This window comes from Hibiscus syriacus, unplaced genomic scaffold, assembly GCF_006381635.1.
Source record: "Hibiscus syriacus cultivar Baekdansim isolate YM2019G1 unplaced genomic scaffold, ASM638163v2 tig00110890_pilon, whole genome shotgun sequence".
Classification (NCBI taxonomy): domain Eukaryota; kingdom Viridiplantae; phylum Streptophyta; class Magnoliopsida; order Malvales; family Malvaceae; genus Hibiscus; species Hibiscus syriacus.
Window position 1 is genome coordinate 12262689 of NW_024062900.1, and position 15273 is coordinate 12277961.

General features: G+C 33.7%; 1 protein-coding gene across 1 annotated transcript; it reads left to right on the top strand.

Moving 5' to 3' along the window:
* Nucleotides 1-13777: 13777 nt before the first annotated feature.
* On the top strand, nucleotides 13778-14713 carry LOC120144562 (ethylene-responsive transcription factor TINY-like). Its single transcript, XM_039158605.1, has one exon. It carries the CDS (start codon nucleotides 13977-13979, stop codon nucleotides 14682-14684), a length of 708 nt encoding a protein of 235 aa, XP_039014536.1. The 5' UTR covers nucleotides 13778-13976; the 3' UTR covers nucleotides 14685-14713.
* The last annotated feature ends 560 nt before the right edge of the window (nucleotides 14714-15273 follow it).

Genomic DNA, 15273 nt, shown 5'->3' on the forward strand with positions numbered 1-15273 from the left:
CACATAAGGAGTTGGATCAACATCATTTCACTCGAGATAGTTTCTCTCGAAGTTTTAAGCCTTTAGATCATTTTATCTTGCTTTGGAACCAGACGAAAACTTGTTTTTGGTTTTTGGCTCATAATTGTTCACACAAGAATGGGAAAAGAGTGTAACTGTAGACAACCGTTTTCGTCCTGAGTTTTTTTCAAACACTTAAATTTAAAACATTTGTTCATTTGATTTTAAATTTGGTTATTTACTTTTGTTCATTTTCTTTTAATTTTAATGTTAGAATTAATTAATAGACATTTAAAAATAAATAAATAAATTAGATTTTATTAGTTAGGTTATATACATGGTAATTTTCTAATTAAATTGAATTTAGAATTATAAGATATACTTACATACATTAATAAACCTTAAATATATATATATATATATATAAATACTAATATTAGTTAATTTTTTTGACATATTATATATTTAAACCCAATTACAAGATGGCTCAAGCCCAGACAAAGTTCCAAATATACACAGGCTCGCACGGTTCAAGCAATTAAGGTTTCCACTCATTCTCTAAGGCACCGTCAAGCAAGAGACGTAGGAAGCGAGGCAGATCAGACGATCTAGATTCATCAAGGATTAGGGTTTCAGTTTCTTCCAGGCATCGTCGAGTCTGAATCGTTAAATCTAAACCAATCTAACGGCTCAGATCAAATGATAGATAGGGTTTTTATAACCCTAAATGTTATCTCGTGCCATGCATCATCCACCATCATATCCAAGTACGATCAACGGCCACAATTGTAAATCTTCTAAGCCCCTTTGGTTCAAGGAATGTTGTATTACTTGGGGAATGAAATCATCATTCCACCGTTTGATTAGCCGGTAATTTCATTCTCGGTAATTTTTTATTACCAATAGTGGATTTTTTGAGTATATTACTGGGAATGTGATTACTGCTTCCCTTAGATATTGTTGGATTACCGGCGTTTTGGACTAAAATGTCCCTAATTTTTTTCAAAAATATCATTCTTCTGTCGTTGAATAATAAAAATTATTTGAAGGTTAAATTAAAAATTTATCCTTAAACTACAAAAAAAAAAGTATATAATTAAAATTTTAAATGAAGTTAAGGGATTAAAATAAAATTTTACATTTATCTTGAACATATTTATCTTTTCAATTTTTTACAAAACAAAAATTATATAAATTTTATGAATTTAAATTTTTTAAAATATATATATAAATTAATTATAGTAATATTATAGTAGAATTTAACTTATTAAAAAAATAAATATATAAGAAGGATAATTTGATCAAATATATATTCTAATAATATTTTATTCATTTAACTAAATACTATAATTTTACATTCTTACTAAATTAATTAAATACAAAATACAACATTCTCAATAATATTATTTCCTGATAATCTTTTATTTCCACTGATAATCTTATATTTTATGAACCAAACGCACATTTGTAAAATCTCAAAACCTATATAGCACCACAATCATTTGGACCGTTGAATCTAATCTAATCCAACGGTCCAATTTAAAGGTAGATAGTATGATTTCTCACAAGCCCTAACCCGTCACCTCTCAAAGTTCCAAAAATTTGCAAGGAATGCCAGCTAAGCTCGTCGTCCTCTCTGTCTGTATGCTTCCAGAAGCTAAACCAGTAAATTTCATCCTCGTATGAAGACAAAAGAGAAGAAATGATTAGATTTTTTTTATTTTTTACTCGTTTATAATCTTTGAAAAGTTAGATATAAAATCCAAAACAAAAATAGTGTAAACCCTAACAGGTAACAATCACAAAGTAATAGAAATCAAGAATTTTTTAGGTATTTTTTTGGGATTTCTTTTTCTCAATGTGTACATTTTTCTAAGTTTTCAAAACCAAAAATAGAAAATAGGGAGACGATGAGGGAAAATGTTTACCTTGGTTTAGAAGGAAACCACCGAAACCCATCTAGTGGTTTGCATGTTGTTTAGAGGGTTTCGATTTGAGCTATCAGGTAAAGGGGAGGTGGTTCTAATCGTCGGAGAGTAGAAAATGAGAGGTAAAACGGGGTTTAAGGGTGTTTAGAAATACTTTTAGGGATGTTTGGTCTTGGATCTAGGTTTTAGAAAATGTTTCGAAGCTTTTAGAGTTTGTTTGGTAAGGTTTTGAATAGATTCGACCACCATTAGCGGTGGTCAGAGGGATTTTATAAGATAGGCACAATTACCAGAGTTTGGAAATGAGGATTTGGAGCTTGATTCAAGATAGAAAAGGGGAGAGGAAAAGAGACAAGGTTGAGCGCTACTTAGGTCAGATTAAAATTAGATTAGGGTTAGGCCGAAATTAGGATTGTATGATAAGACGTTTGGGTTAATTATCTTTTAGTATAATTGCTCTTAGATCCTTGGATGTTTAGCGTGAAATTGCTTGTTGGTCACTTGTAATGTTTATTTCAAGCTTTGTCTAATTTTAATGTCTTGATTGTGTAAATATACAAATTTCATGTGCTATTGTATTTTAGGTTGAATAAAATGGAATAATCATGCTTTTATCCCTATATTTTAGGCACTATTTTGCAATTAGATCTGTGTAAATTTTGAATTATATGTTTAATTTCAGTTTATTTTTAATTTGGTCACCATCTTGAAACTTGTATAATTAATTTAGAATTTAGCCTCTAAACTATTCTATAGGTTTCAATTTAATCCCTAGATTAATTATTTCATTAATTAAACCTAATATTAACTTAGCTTAATAATTCACTTCATAAGTTGTAAATTATTAATTACTTTTTACTTGTATTATTAATTTTAATATTTTTATGTATTTAAATGCATGTTTATTGATTTTTAATTTCAATTATTTCTAATATATTTTATTTTGAGATTAATTCTTTCTTTAATTAGTTACAATTTTAGGATTTATCCTTTAGATTTAACTCTCTTCAATTTAGTTCGCATTTAGAACCTTAAACTTCAAATTTAGCCCTTAGATTTAGATTTATCACACTTCACTCCATGAACTTCTTAATTTAGGGAATAATTTCATTTGACTCTCGCATTAGCATGCCTAAGGGACATTTCAATTATTTGACTCAATAAATGGTTAAAATGAACTAGGACTAATATTAGAGCCTTCACTTTAGTCCTTTAATTTAGGGAATAATTTGATTTGGCTCTTGCATTGACATGCCCGATGGACCATTTTGATTATTCGAATCAATAATTGGTTAAAATAAATTTGGATCAATATTATAGCCTCCAGTTTTAGGCTTAATCCTTTAGGTTCTTTAAATTTCATAATTTGACACTTTAAGTTAGGGTTTGCCTTAATTAACCCACTTAGCATAATTAGGATTTTAATGGTTGTTTGATTGCATCTTGATTTTGAAATAATAAGGCAATGTTCATTTGTCAAGGAATTAATAATGTATCCTCCGCATTATACTCAAGGGGTAACCACTGGTAATTCCCGAAGTAAATCAACATCCCTTTTAAAACCTCATATCATGATTTCTCAAACTTTAAGACAATATTCGATTACTTTGGTTAATAACGAAGCTTTCGCATTAAATGCTCGAGGGTGGTCATTATATGTCTTAGTAAACCTACATCATTTTCCAAACGTTGCATCCATAATGAATTTTAAAATAAATAAAACCTCGAACTCAAATTTTCTAATTTTGAATATAGGGTAATCGACTAGGTACCAATTTCTGAACGTTGTGGGATTGCTAACCCTTCCCCACGTGTAACCAACTCCTGAACAATTTTTTTGGTTTTTGCAGACCCAAATTTGGTATTTTTTAATAAATTAAAATGTTTCATTAAAATTAACCGATTTTATGTGTTCCAATCGCACCTTAAAAATGATTGGTGATGACCCCTAACATTTCATAAAAATCATTTCAAAAGAAAAATCTCATCGTTGCAACTAGTAGCCTTCTACCCAAAATTTTGGTTGCAACAATAGTTGTCTTAGATTCCAACTTCTTAGCATCTTTATCCGTTATGTGGGCTTGAGATTATCAAATCTTAAGATGGTTTGAATTGTGTTTCCTGCTATACCACAATTCAAATGGAGTTTTAGGCACTAACTTAGTTGGGACGTCATTTAGAAGGTAGCAAGCTATTTGCATTGAACAACCCTAGAAGCTTAGCAGTGACACTGAATAACTTAGCATTGATATAATCATGTTTTGTTCTCTTTACTACACCATTTTGTTAAAGAGCTTTTGGTGCATTCAATTGGGATATAATCGCGCGCATTATCTATGAGGTGTACTAAGAATTCATTTGAAAACTATTCATCACTTTAATTCAATCAAATATAACAATTTAAACTCGATCCAAACAATCTGATACAGATATCAAACACACAATAGTTACTAAAGTAATCTAATACATATTCTCTATTAAAAAATTTATTCGATTCATGAATACAACCATTTTTCGTACAATCACACAATGGAAAATCACACAACATACATGATCGAGAGAAAACTTAACTCATTTGGGGCTAAAGTACTTAGAAAAATAATATGAGTCAAAATGATTATTCAGTCAAACATTATATATATATACACACTTATCGTTATCATGCAATATTCAAACAAGTTCAAACTATCATGAAACCTTACGAACACGTATTTTAGCCTATGTGAGAAAGATTTTACGATAGATTATCACGTGTTAACATAATTTACAAAATCAAATCATCGTAAAATAAAAAATATTTTTTAGGGTAAAGTACATCTAAATACTTAAATTATTATTTTTATTATGTTTTGATACTCAAACTTTATTTTTTTAAATCATACACAATTTTAGTTTATATTTCAATTTGGTCCTCATCGTTAAAAAATTAGCAACACTGTTGAGATGTCATTTTTAAAAAAATGAATGATGACATGACATTATTTTATGGTGACATGTTAATATCATCGTTAAGGTTTTAACAATGAGGTACCAAAATAAAACATAAATTAGATGTTAGGCATGCTTTTGAAAAATAATAAAATTTAAGTACCAAAATTAAACAAAAGTAATAGTTTAAATACTAAACGTGTAATTTACCTATTATTTACTAATCTCACTTTAAGCATTTTTTTCAATTGTAAGCATGTTAACTTCATGTTTTTGCATGAACATGATTCATTTTTCTACAAAAATCAACATGTCGAAGTTCATTGATCAACATTCATTTGGTCATAATTCAAATTCAACGAGGTAAACATGTCAAAACATATAATTTTTAATCAACGAACACAAAAAAAATTATGTTCATTTAATTGTTCGTGTTCGTTCATTTATTCAGTTAAAAATTAAACGAATGAACATAAATATATTATCGTTCGTGTTCGTTCGATTCATTTACATGCCTATATATAATTGCCTAAATTTTTCTCTCTGTTTTTTTAGGAGTGACAATACATGAAGAAAATTTTCAACATTATCATGTTTGAATTCATCAAAAAATTTAATACTTTAACACCCCAAATTAGGGGTCAAATTACGAGTTTCTAAAACTTATGGGCCGTTTTAGAAAGTACAAGAAATTCATGGATCTAGTCTTGATTTTGCCCATTTTCTGCTAATGTTGAAAAATAAACCCCTTGATGACTTCTCCAGTTGAAATTAAAACCCCCAAAATTTATCTACCCACCGACCCTCTTTGTCAACTGATTTCGCCATCGTTCGGCCACCGTTTGTCACTCCGACGCTACCAATAGACTCGCTGTCAAATGATAAACAAAATCCAACATTTAGCCCGTCAAGAATAAGCGTCGTTCGCCGTGAAACTCACCGGAAAGTTTCGTCAAAAACCCCCGACCGCCGCTCAATTTCGACGATTTCGGACGCCTCCGAGGTTATCTCGCATCACCGTCTGCACCATTGGATTCACCGTCGTCGTAGTCTCAAAACCCTACAGAAATCATCCTGCCTTGTTGCTCTGTCATCGTCACTCGCCGGCTACCATTTGAGAAGTTTGTACGTTTTAAAATTCTACAATCTGTTAAGCTTCGTTGAAAAATAACACTTGCATAAGAATCCTGAGGTCCCTATCTAGCAATCTAGAACATTTTGTACCGAAACGATGACCAGAGCCGTCGCACGCTCCGTCCCTGCGCGTGGGCATCGTTTTCCAGCCTGGGGAGTGGATTGAACCAGTCTGGATTGAGCCGAGCCGAGCCGAGCAGAGCCTTTGTGAGCCATTGACCAGGTATTAACTGTTGATCGGCCGTTGACTTTTTCTGGTTACACCTATTCTAATGTTTTTGGACTTCCTGAGTCCGTTTTTTAGGTATGTTTCACCAAATTCGAACCATGTAAGATGTTTTACACTGATTAACCACCCGATTTGATCCGTTTTTAGCAATTAAACTCCATTTCTGATGAAATTTTTGTGTGTATCTGAGGAATTATTGGAAATTGAATTAAAGATTGAGGGCGATCGAATGGAGTTTAAATGTTCGATCGGTGGGGCACAAAAATTGAAGTAATACTTCACTACCTCTTTGCATGCTTTATGGAACATATTGATAATGGATAAATGTATTGATGTATATGATTGGTCTATTATGCATGTTTGATTATGGATGGACTTGAATCGATTACGGTTTAAGTGATAAATTGGTTAAGACTCTATTGAATTACATAAAAGAATTGGAAGACTGGTAAGAAATGATTTCTAGTACAGTGATGAATATGAAGAACAAATGACTTTAGATTTATTAATTTCTAATTATTCTCGTTAAAACGTTTAATGCCAGAATCACCTGATTATAAAACTACGAAATTGCCCCTATGGGATAAAAATGGTCCGAACTAACACTCACAGAAAATGTACCCTGAGAACTCATATTTAATCCGATAAATTGTTGATTCACATATTAAATTTATGATCTATTCTGAAAGTCACTGATAATAAGTTCTTATATCCGAGAAGGTACAATACCTAGAATTACCATTTTTTACCAAATACCTAAAGGCTAAAACAATGGAATTATTATTTATGTTTGCATTGTTTAGACAAATTTTAGTAAATGAAAAGACCTAACTGAATGAAAGAATTGAAATACCCTTAAATCGCAAAATAACCAAAATACCCCTAAAGAGTAAAATAATCCAAAATATCTCTATTCCCTGGAATGTCTAAAGTATATGACCTGATTGAACCGAATGAAAGAACTAAATGTATTCGAATTTCATAAATAGCTGAATTACTCTGGAAACTCTAAAGTAACCGGGATAGGCTTGACTATTAAATAACCTAAGTACCTTCAATAACTTAGGATTAAGTAAGTGACTTGGATAAGTCTGGAAACACTGATGAATTTACATAATGTACTATCCCTAAGATCCATTCAGCGAAGATTCTGAAGATGATCAGTTCGACAAAAGTTGTCAGTATTAAGTGAGAATACCTTTGAAGTGCAACGATTTGACCGATTGACGGGTATCATTTCTGGGATTTGTATGGTACGAGTGAAATCGATATTTCGATAGATCGTCACAAATCTTAAATGCTCTGAATCTTTGTCTCTCCCCTATTATATTAAATCACTAAGAATTCTCCAAGAACCTAATGCCCTAAATGCTTCTGATTTCCTGGATAATGGAATCACTCCTATCATATCTGAAAACACGAGTAACTCAGATGCAAAGGATTCTGAATATTTTTTCGATTACATAGTGCCTCTAAAATATATTAGAATATTATATGATCCTGATAAGCCATATTCTGAATAACGGATGATTATGTCAGCTAATGAACTCTTTCAATAGTGATTCTAATTTCTGGCATTTTATCGGTATACTAAAGATCTGCATTTCCCTTCCCGATAAGATTATCAAGTATATCTGAATAATATATGGAACATCTAGTGTGTTCCCTGATCAACATGGATGTTTTCTATGATTTTAAAAGTGTGATACTGTTATCTGGAATACAGTGTGACCTCTGATTTCTACTTCGAACTTTGATATATGTTCTGATCTCTGCCCAGATTAATTATAGCTCTATTTACTGACTGAAATTATTTTTATACAGGATACTCTGGGACTTTAGTATAACTGAAGACACTGGAAGGTTCAGTCGTTGTTGGTAATTCCTTGTATAGGTTCAGCACCGACTGGTAATTCCTTATGGACTTAAGGCGACTCTTAGGTGGGCTCATGGGCCTAGTGGTAAAACCTTATGGACCCTAAGGCACACCCTTAGGGTGGCTCCTCTGTTGTGTGTATTGGGTAAGTCCTTATGGGCTTAGGGCACTCCCCCTCATGTGGGCACCTACGCTTCAATTATGGTAAGACCTTATGGACCCAAGGTGCTCCCTTAGGTTGGCTCTTACGCCCTTTTCGGCCTAGGATAAGTCTTTTTGGATGCAGTTCTGTGGAACTGCATATTGGCGTACGGTTGAATGGTTTACTATAGTTTTAAATATACATTTTAAACTACTACTGTTTTAAAAAGATCTGTATATTTTTCACTGGTTTTGTAGGAACACACTAGACACCCTATTCTGATCTATTAAACCTAGTCCTCTAAACGTTTACTCTGAACTGGAAGATTCATGTCTTTTACTACCTGAGATATCAGTAAAACTTCTGCTCAGCATAAAAATATGTAAATGTTTGAACCAATAAGAAAATTATGCTTACCTATTATATGCATGTCCTTCAGCATCTTTTGGTAGTACTGTATTACCCAGCTTTCCAAAGCTCACTTTGTTACTCACCTTTTCAACTTAAGAGAATTAAACCAGTGCAACTATCGACTTCAATAGGGAAGTTTCACCAGCGTAACTTGCGGAGTATGGTACATGTGATTAGGGTGCATGTGATTAGGGGCATGTAACCCGTATTTTGTTTTTATATCCGATTTTGGAATTTGTTTTTGAAATATTGTTAAATTTTACTTTTGTATTTATAAATTGATTTATGATTTTAATTATTTTAACAAAATTTTTATTTTTTCTAAGATTTTTACGGTGAGTTTCTCCGGTGGCCCTAATGTGACACCACATATCAGATTGGACCACCCGTGTCGGTCTGAGAGGGTTATATTTAGTGGTATCAGAGCCTAAGTTGAGTAAAATATTTTTAGATAGACCGACCAATTGACAGTCAAAAGATGTATGGTCAGTACATGTCCTTAGACTATAACCGTACTTCTCTAAGCTGGAACTCCAAGGTCGAGTCCCTCTCCATAGCGAGCTAACCTAATTTTTCTATCCGTTAGGGATCGACCTATGCGAAAAGAAATATCAGTAACGTTTGTCCAAATTATGTAAGGTACCATACGAGTAATATGGGAGTTACTTATCTAAGAAATTCTGACCCGACTCCAGAAATAAAATTGAGAGATGTTACTGCTCTATGAACCTAACCTCATAACCAAGGTTGAATTGATTACACAAGGATAATTCTGTTTAACTTCTTTTATTGGAATATGGGTGAGTTCTAACAAGAATATATACTCAGCTAGTTAAGGATTAGTAGATAACATGTACTTCTGTAAAAGCTACTAGAAGACATGGAAGAACTTATGGAAGCTTCATTTCTGTAATTATGTGACATGAATGAATTTCAATGACGTAATTCTTATAAGGTGTATAGAATTGTAACACCCTAAATTAAGGGTCAAATTACGAGTTTTTAAAACTTATAGATAGTTTTAGAAAGTATAAAACATTCAGGGACCTTGTCCTGAGTTTGCTCATTTTTTATTAATGTTGAAAAATAAACCCCTCAGATCATCTTCTCCAGTTGAAACTAAAACCCCTAAAAGTTATCTCCCCCACTGACCCTCTTTTTCACCCAATTCCACCGCCATTCAGCCATTGTTCGTCACTTCGACGCTACCAATAAACTCACCGTCAAATAGTGAACAAAACCCAACCCTTATCCCATCGTGAATCGGTGTCGTTCGCTGTGAAACTCACCTGGAAGTTTTGTCAAAAACCCCCGACTGCAGCTCATTTTCGATGATTTCGACCACCTCCGACGTTATTTTGCCTCACCGTCTACACTATTGTATTCACCATTGTCGTGCGCTCAAAACCCGATCGAAATCATTTTACCGTTGTTACTCAGTCATCGTCACTCACCAGCCACTGTTGGAGAATTTTATACATTTTAAAATTCTACAATCCGTTATGTTTCGTTGAAAAATAACACTTGCACGAGAATCCCGAGGTCCCGATCTAGCAATCTGGAAACTTTTGTGCCGAAATGACGACCAGAGTCGCACGTGTCGCCCCTGCGCATGGTCATCATTTGCCAGACTGGGGAGTGGACTGAACTGGTCTGAACCAGTCTGGACCGAGCCGAGCCAAGCCGAGCTGTCTGGGTGAGTCGTTAACCGTTGACTGGCCGTTGACCGGCCATTGACTTTTCCAGGTATACATATTCTGATTTTTTTGACATCCTAAGTCTGGTTTTTATGTTCGTTTCACCAAATTCGAACCCATTAAGTTGTTTTACACTGATTAACCACCCGATTCGATCTGTTTTTCGCAATTAAGCTCCGTTTGTGATGAAATTTCTATTGTTGTATATCTAAGGAATTATTGGACATTGAATTAACGATCGAATACGATCAAATGGAGTTTAAATATTCGTCGGTGGGGTACAAAAATCGAGGTAATACTCTACTACATCTTTACATACTTTATGGAACATATTGATAATGGATAAATACATTGATGTATATGATTAGTATATTATGCATTTTGATTATGGATGGACTCGAACCGATTATGGTTTAAGTGATAAATTGGTTATGACTCTATTGAATTACATAAAATAATTGGAAGACTGGTAAGAAATGATTTCTAGTACAGTGATGAATATGAAGAGTAAATGACTTCAGATTTATTAAATTCTAATTATTCTCGTTAAAAGGTTTAATACCAGAAACACATGATTATAAAATTATGAAATTACCCCTATGGGGTAAAAATGGTTCAGACTAACCCTCATAGTAAAGGTACCCTGAAAATTCATATTTAATCCGATAAATTGTTGATTCACCTGTTAAATTCCTGATCTGTTCGGAAAGTAACTAATAATCAGATCTTACATCTGAAAATGTACAATACCTAGAATTATCCTTTTTTCAGCAAATACCTAAAGGCTAAAACATCTGAAATATTATTTATGTTTGCATTGTTTAGACAAATTTTAGTAAATGGAAAGACCTAACCGAAGGAAATGACTGAAATACCCTTAAACTGCAAAATGGCTAAAATACCCCTAAAGAATAAAGTAATCCAAAATATCTCTAAGCCCTGGAATGACTAAAGTATATGACCTAGTTGAACCGAATGAAAGAACTGTATGTATTTAAATTTCAGAAATAACTGAATTACTCTAGAAACTCTGAAGTAACCGGGATAGACTTGATTATTAAATAACCTAAGTACCCTGAATGACTTAGGATTAAGTGAGTGACTTGGATAAGTTTAGAAACGCTGATGAACTTACATGATGTATTGTCCCTAAGATCCATTAAGCGAAGATTCTGAAGATGATCAGTTTGATAAAAGTTGTCAGCATTAAGTGCGAATACCGTTGAAGTGTAACGATTTGACCGATTAACATGTATCATTTATGGGATTTGTATGGTACGAGTTAACTCGATATTCCGATAGATCGTCACAAATATTAAATGCCCTGAATCTTCATTTCTCCCCTATTAGATGAAATCACATTCTCCAAGAACCTAATGCCCTAAATGCTTTTTATTTCTTGGATAATGGAATCACTCCTGTCATATCTGAAAACACAAGTAACTCATATGCAAAGGGTTCTGAATACTTTTCCGATTACATAATGCCTCTGGAAAATATATGAATACTATATGATCCTAATAAGCCACATTCTGAATAACAGATGATTACGTCAGCTAATAAACTCTTTCGATAGTGATTATAATTTCTAGTATTCTATCGGTATACCGAAGATCCATGTTTCCCTTCCCGAAAAGATTATCATGTATATCCAAATATTATATCAAACCTCTAGTATAGTCCCTGATCATCATAAATGTTTTCATTGATTTTAAAAGTATGACTATGTTATCCAGAATACAGTCTGACCTCTGATTTCTGCTCTGAACTTTGATATATGTTCTGATCTTTGATCTCTACTCAGATTAATGATATCTCTATTTACTGACTGAAATTATTTTCATACGGGATACTCTCAGACTCTGGTATGACTGAAGACACTGGCAGATTCAGTCACTGTTGGTAATTCCTAGTATAGGTTCAGCACCGACTGGTAATTCCTTATGGTCCTAAGGCGACTCTTGGGTGGGCTCCTGGGCCTAATGGGTCTAGTGGTAAGACCTTAAGGCACTCTCTTAGGGTGGCTATTCTGATGTGTGCATTGGGTAAGTCCTTATGGGCTTGAGGACACTCCCCCTTAGATGGGCACCTACGCTTCGGCTAGAGTAAGACCTTTTGGACCCAAGGTGCTCCCTTAGGTTGGCTCCTATGCCTTTTTCGACCTAGGGTAAGGCCTTGTGGATGCAGTTCTGAGGGAACTGCATATTGGCATACGGTTGAGGGTTTTATTATGATTTTTAAATATACATTTTAAACTGCTATTGTTTTAAAAAGATCTGTACATTTTCACTGGTTTTGTGGGAACACACTAGACACCCTATTCTGATCTACTGAACCTAGTCCTCCGACGTTTACTCTGAACTGGAAGCTTCATGTCTTTTACTACATGAGATATTAGTAAGACCTTCGTTCAGCATAAAAATATGTAGATGTATGAACCAATAAGAAAATTATGCTTACCTATTATATGCATGTCTTTCAGCATCTTTTGGTAGTATTGTATTACTGAGCTTCCCAAAGCTCACTATGTTACTCACCTTTTCAGGTTAAGAGAATTAAACCAGTACAACTATCGACGTCAGTAGGGGAGTTTCACCAGCGTTGCTTGCAGAGTACGGTGCATGTGATTAGGGGCATGTAACCCGTATTTGGTTTTTATATCCGAGTCTGGAATTTGTTTTATTTTTGAAATATTGTTAAATTTTACTTTTGTATTTATAAATTGATTTATGATTTTAATTGTTTTAACAAAAAAATTAATTTTTCCGAGATTTTTATGGTGAGTCGCTCTGATGGCCCTAATGTGACACCTCGAATTGGATCGGACTACCCGCATCGGTTTGAGGGGGTTACAAACACAAATTCAAGATGGATACCTACTTAAAAGTATCAATACTTGACCAATAGAATAGATACTTAACTAAGAATATTGATACTCAACAGTTAATTTAAGCTCTTGAAACAACGAAATTAAAAATTATGTTGGTATTCGATCAAGGGTATCAATACCCTTATTTAAATATCATCAAATTTATTATTTTATATTTATAATTACTCAAATGCCGTTAATATTTTAAATTATTTATATATGATTTTTAACGACGTGATTAAAGATTTTGTGAGCAAATTAAATTCATTAAGACAAAATCTTATTATAATATCAAAATGTGACATCTTATGTTGGACCGAGTGCACAGAGAGATTACACATTGACCTTATAGGTGGTTAAAATAGGAGACAAATGGTTTGTTCAATGGTGAGTCCATTTCCTTGACGGAGAACCCATTTTCCCCTTTTTGTCATTAAATAAATCACAGAGATGCCGTTAGGAAGCAATTAAAAAGGGGCGAGGTCGGTCGAGTTCCTTTGCTATATTATGTGGGGATTAGTTATAAACGCCACGTTTTAACTTCAACTTTCCCTTCATCTCTCTCCATTCCTTTCCATTGCTAAAAAAAAAAACTCAACTTCTCCCTATCTTTCCTCAAACCGATACTCTCCCTTTTCTCTCTCACTCTCATTTACAAAAACCTTAGCTTTCTTCATAAACTTGTGGGAAAAGTTGCATGTTTTTAACTGCCAATTTCCTCTCCTGTTTTTTAGCATTCAAGTGTGTTATCAGAAACTAGCAATGGGTGACTCACCAAACTCCGAAACTGGGTCAAGCACCCTGACCAACAACTCTTCTTCTTTGTTTCCGACTTCATTATCATCGTTCGATGGTAAAAAGAGAACTCCCGTTTCGAAGAGTGAAAAGCGTCCGAGGGATAGTAGCATCACCAAGCACCCGGTTTACCGGGGGGTCCGAATGCGAGCGTGGGGAAAATGGGTATCCGAAATCCGAGAGCCCCGGAAGAAGAGCCGAATCTGGTTAGGCACTTTCTCCACTCCCGAAATGGCGGCACGTGCACACGACGTCGCCGCGTTAAGCATCAAAGGCAATCCGGCCATCCTGAACTTCCCAGAACTCGCCGACTCGTTGCCGCGGCCGGCTTCCAACTCGCCACGTGACGTCCAAGCCGCTGCCGTTAAAGCGGCCTCAATGGAGTTGTCAAGTAATACTACGTCGTCGTCGGCTTCGACATCGTCATCGTCATTGAACACGGATAACGTGTCGACACCGGAGGAGCTGAGCCAGATAGTGGAACTGCCGAGTTTAGGGACGAGTTACGAATCAGTGGAGTTAGGGACTGATTTCGTGTACCCGATTGACGGATGGCTACTGAATCCCAATAGCATGCCTTGGTATTACGAAGAAAATAATGGGTATTTTGGAGATGAAATTTCTATGCAAACTCTAATCACTAATGTGTTTGGTCCTTTACCATTGAATCATTAATGGATAATCTTAAAAAATTAGTGTGCTTTTATCAAGTTGCCCTTTTTCATTTTTGTTTACCTTTGAAAAGGAAAATACCTTGCTTGGGTACAAAGAATTATGCTAGAGATTTAAGGGGTCTGGTCCATATGGATGGTACTGGCAAAGTTTACCAGTCTTTGAGCTTTTTGGTATGCAGTTGTTTTGCTTTGATTGGTCATAGAAAACAAAATTAGTAGATGAATTCATCTTTTTTTCCTTTTTCATTTTTTTAATAAAATAAAGGAAAAGGACAGAGACAATGGTTTTCTTTCATATTTATATTAAAATATAAGATAAATCGTGTATTTAATCATTTATCTATTTTTATAGTTTTGTTTTAGTTAATTAATTATTTTTTTAAATAATATTTAATGTTATATTTATATTTTTTTTCGATCATTTTTCGTTAAACAATAAATAATAATATTAATATGTCATTATAAGATGATGTCATATTATTATTAAAAAAATAAAAAAAAAATCTTTACATCAATAGTTATGTTTATTTTATAACTAAATGTAATGTTAGATATGATTTAAAGAATAGCTGAATGGCTAAAACGAAATC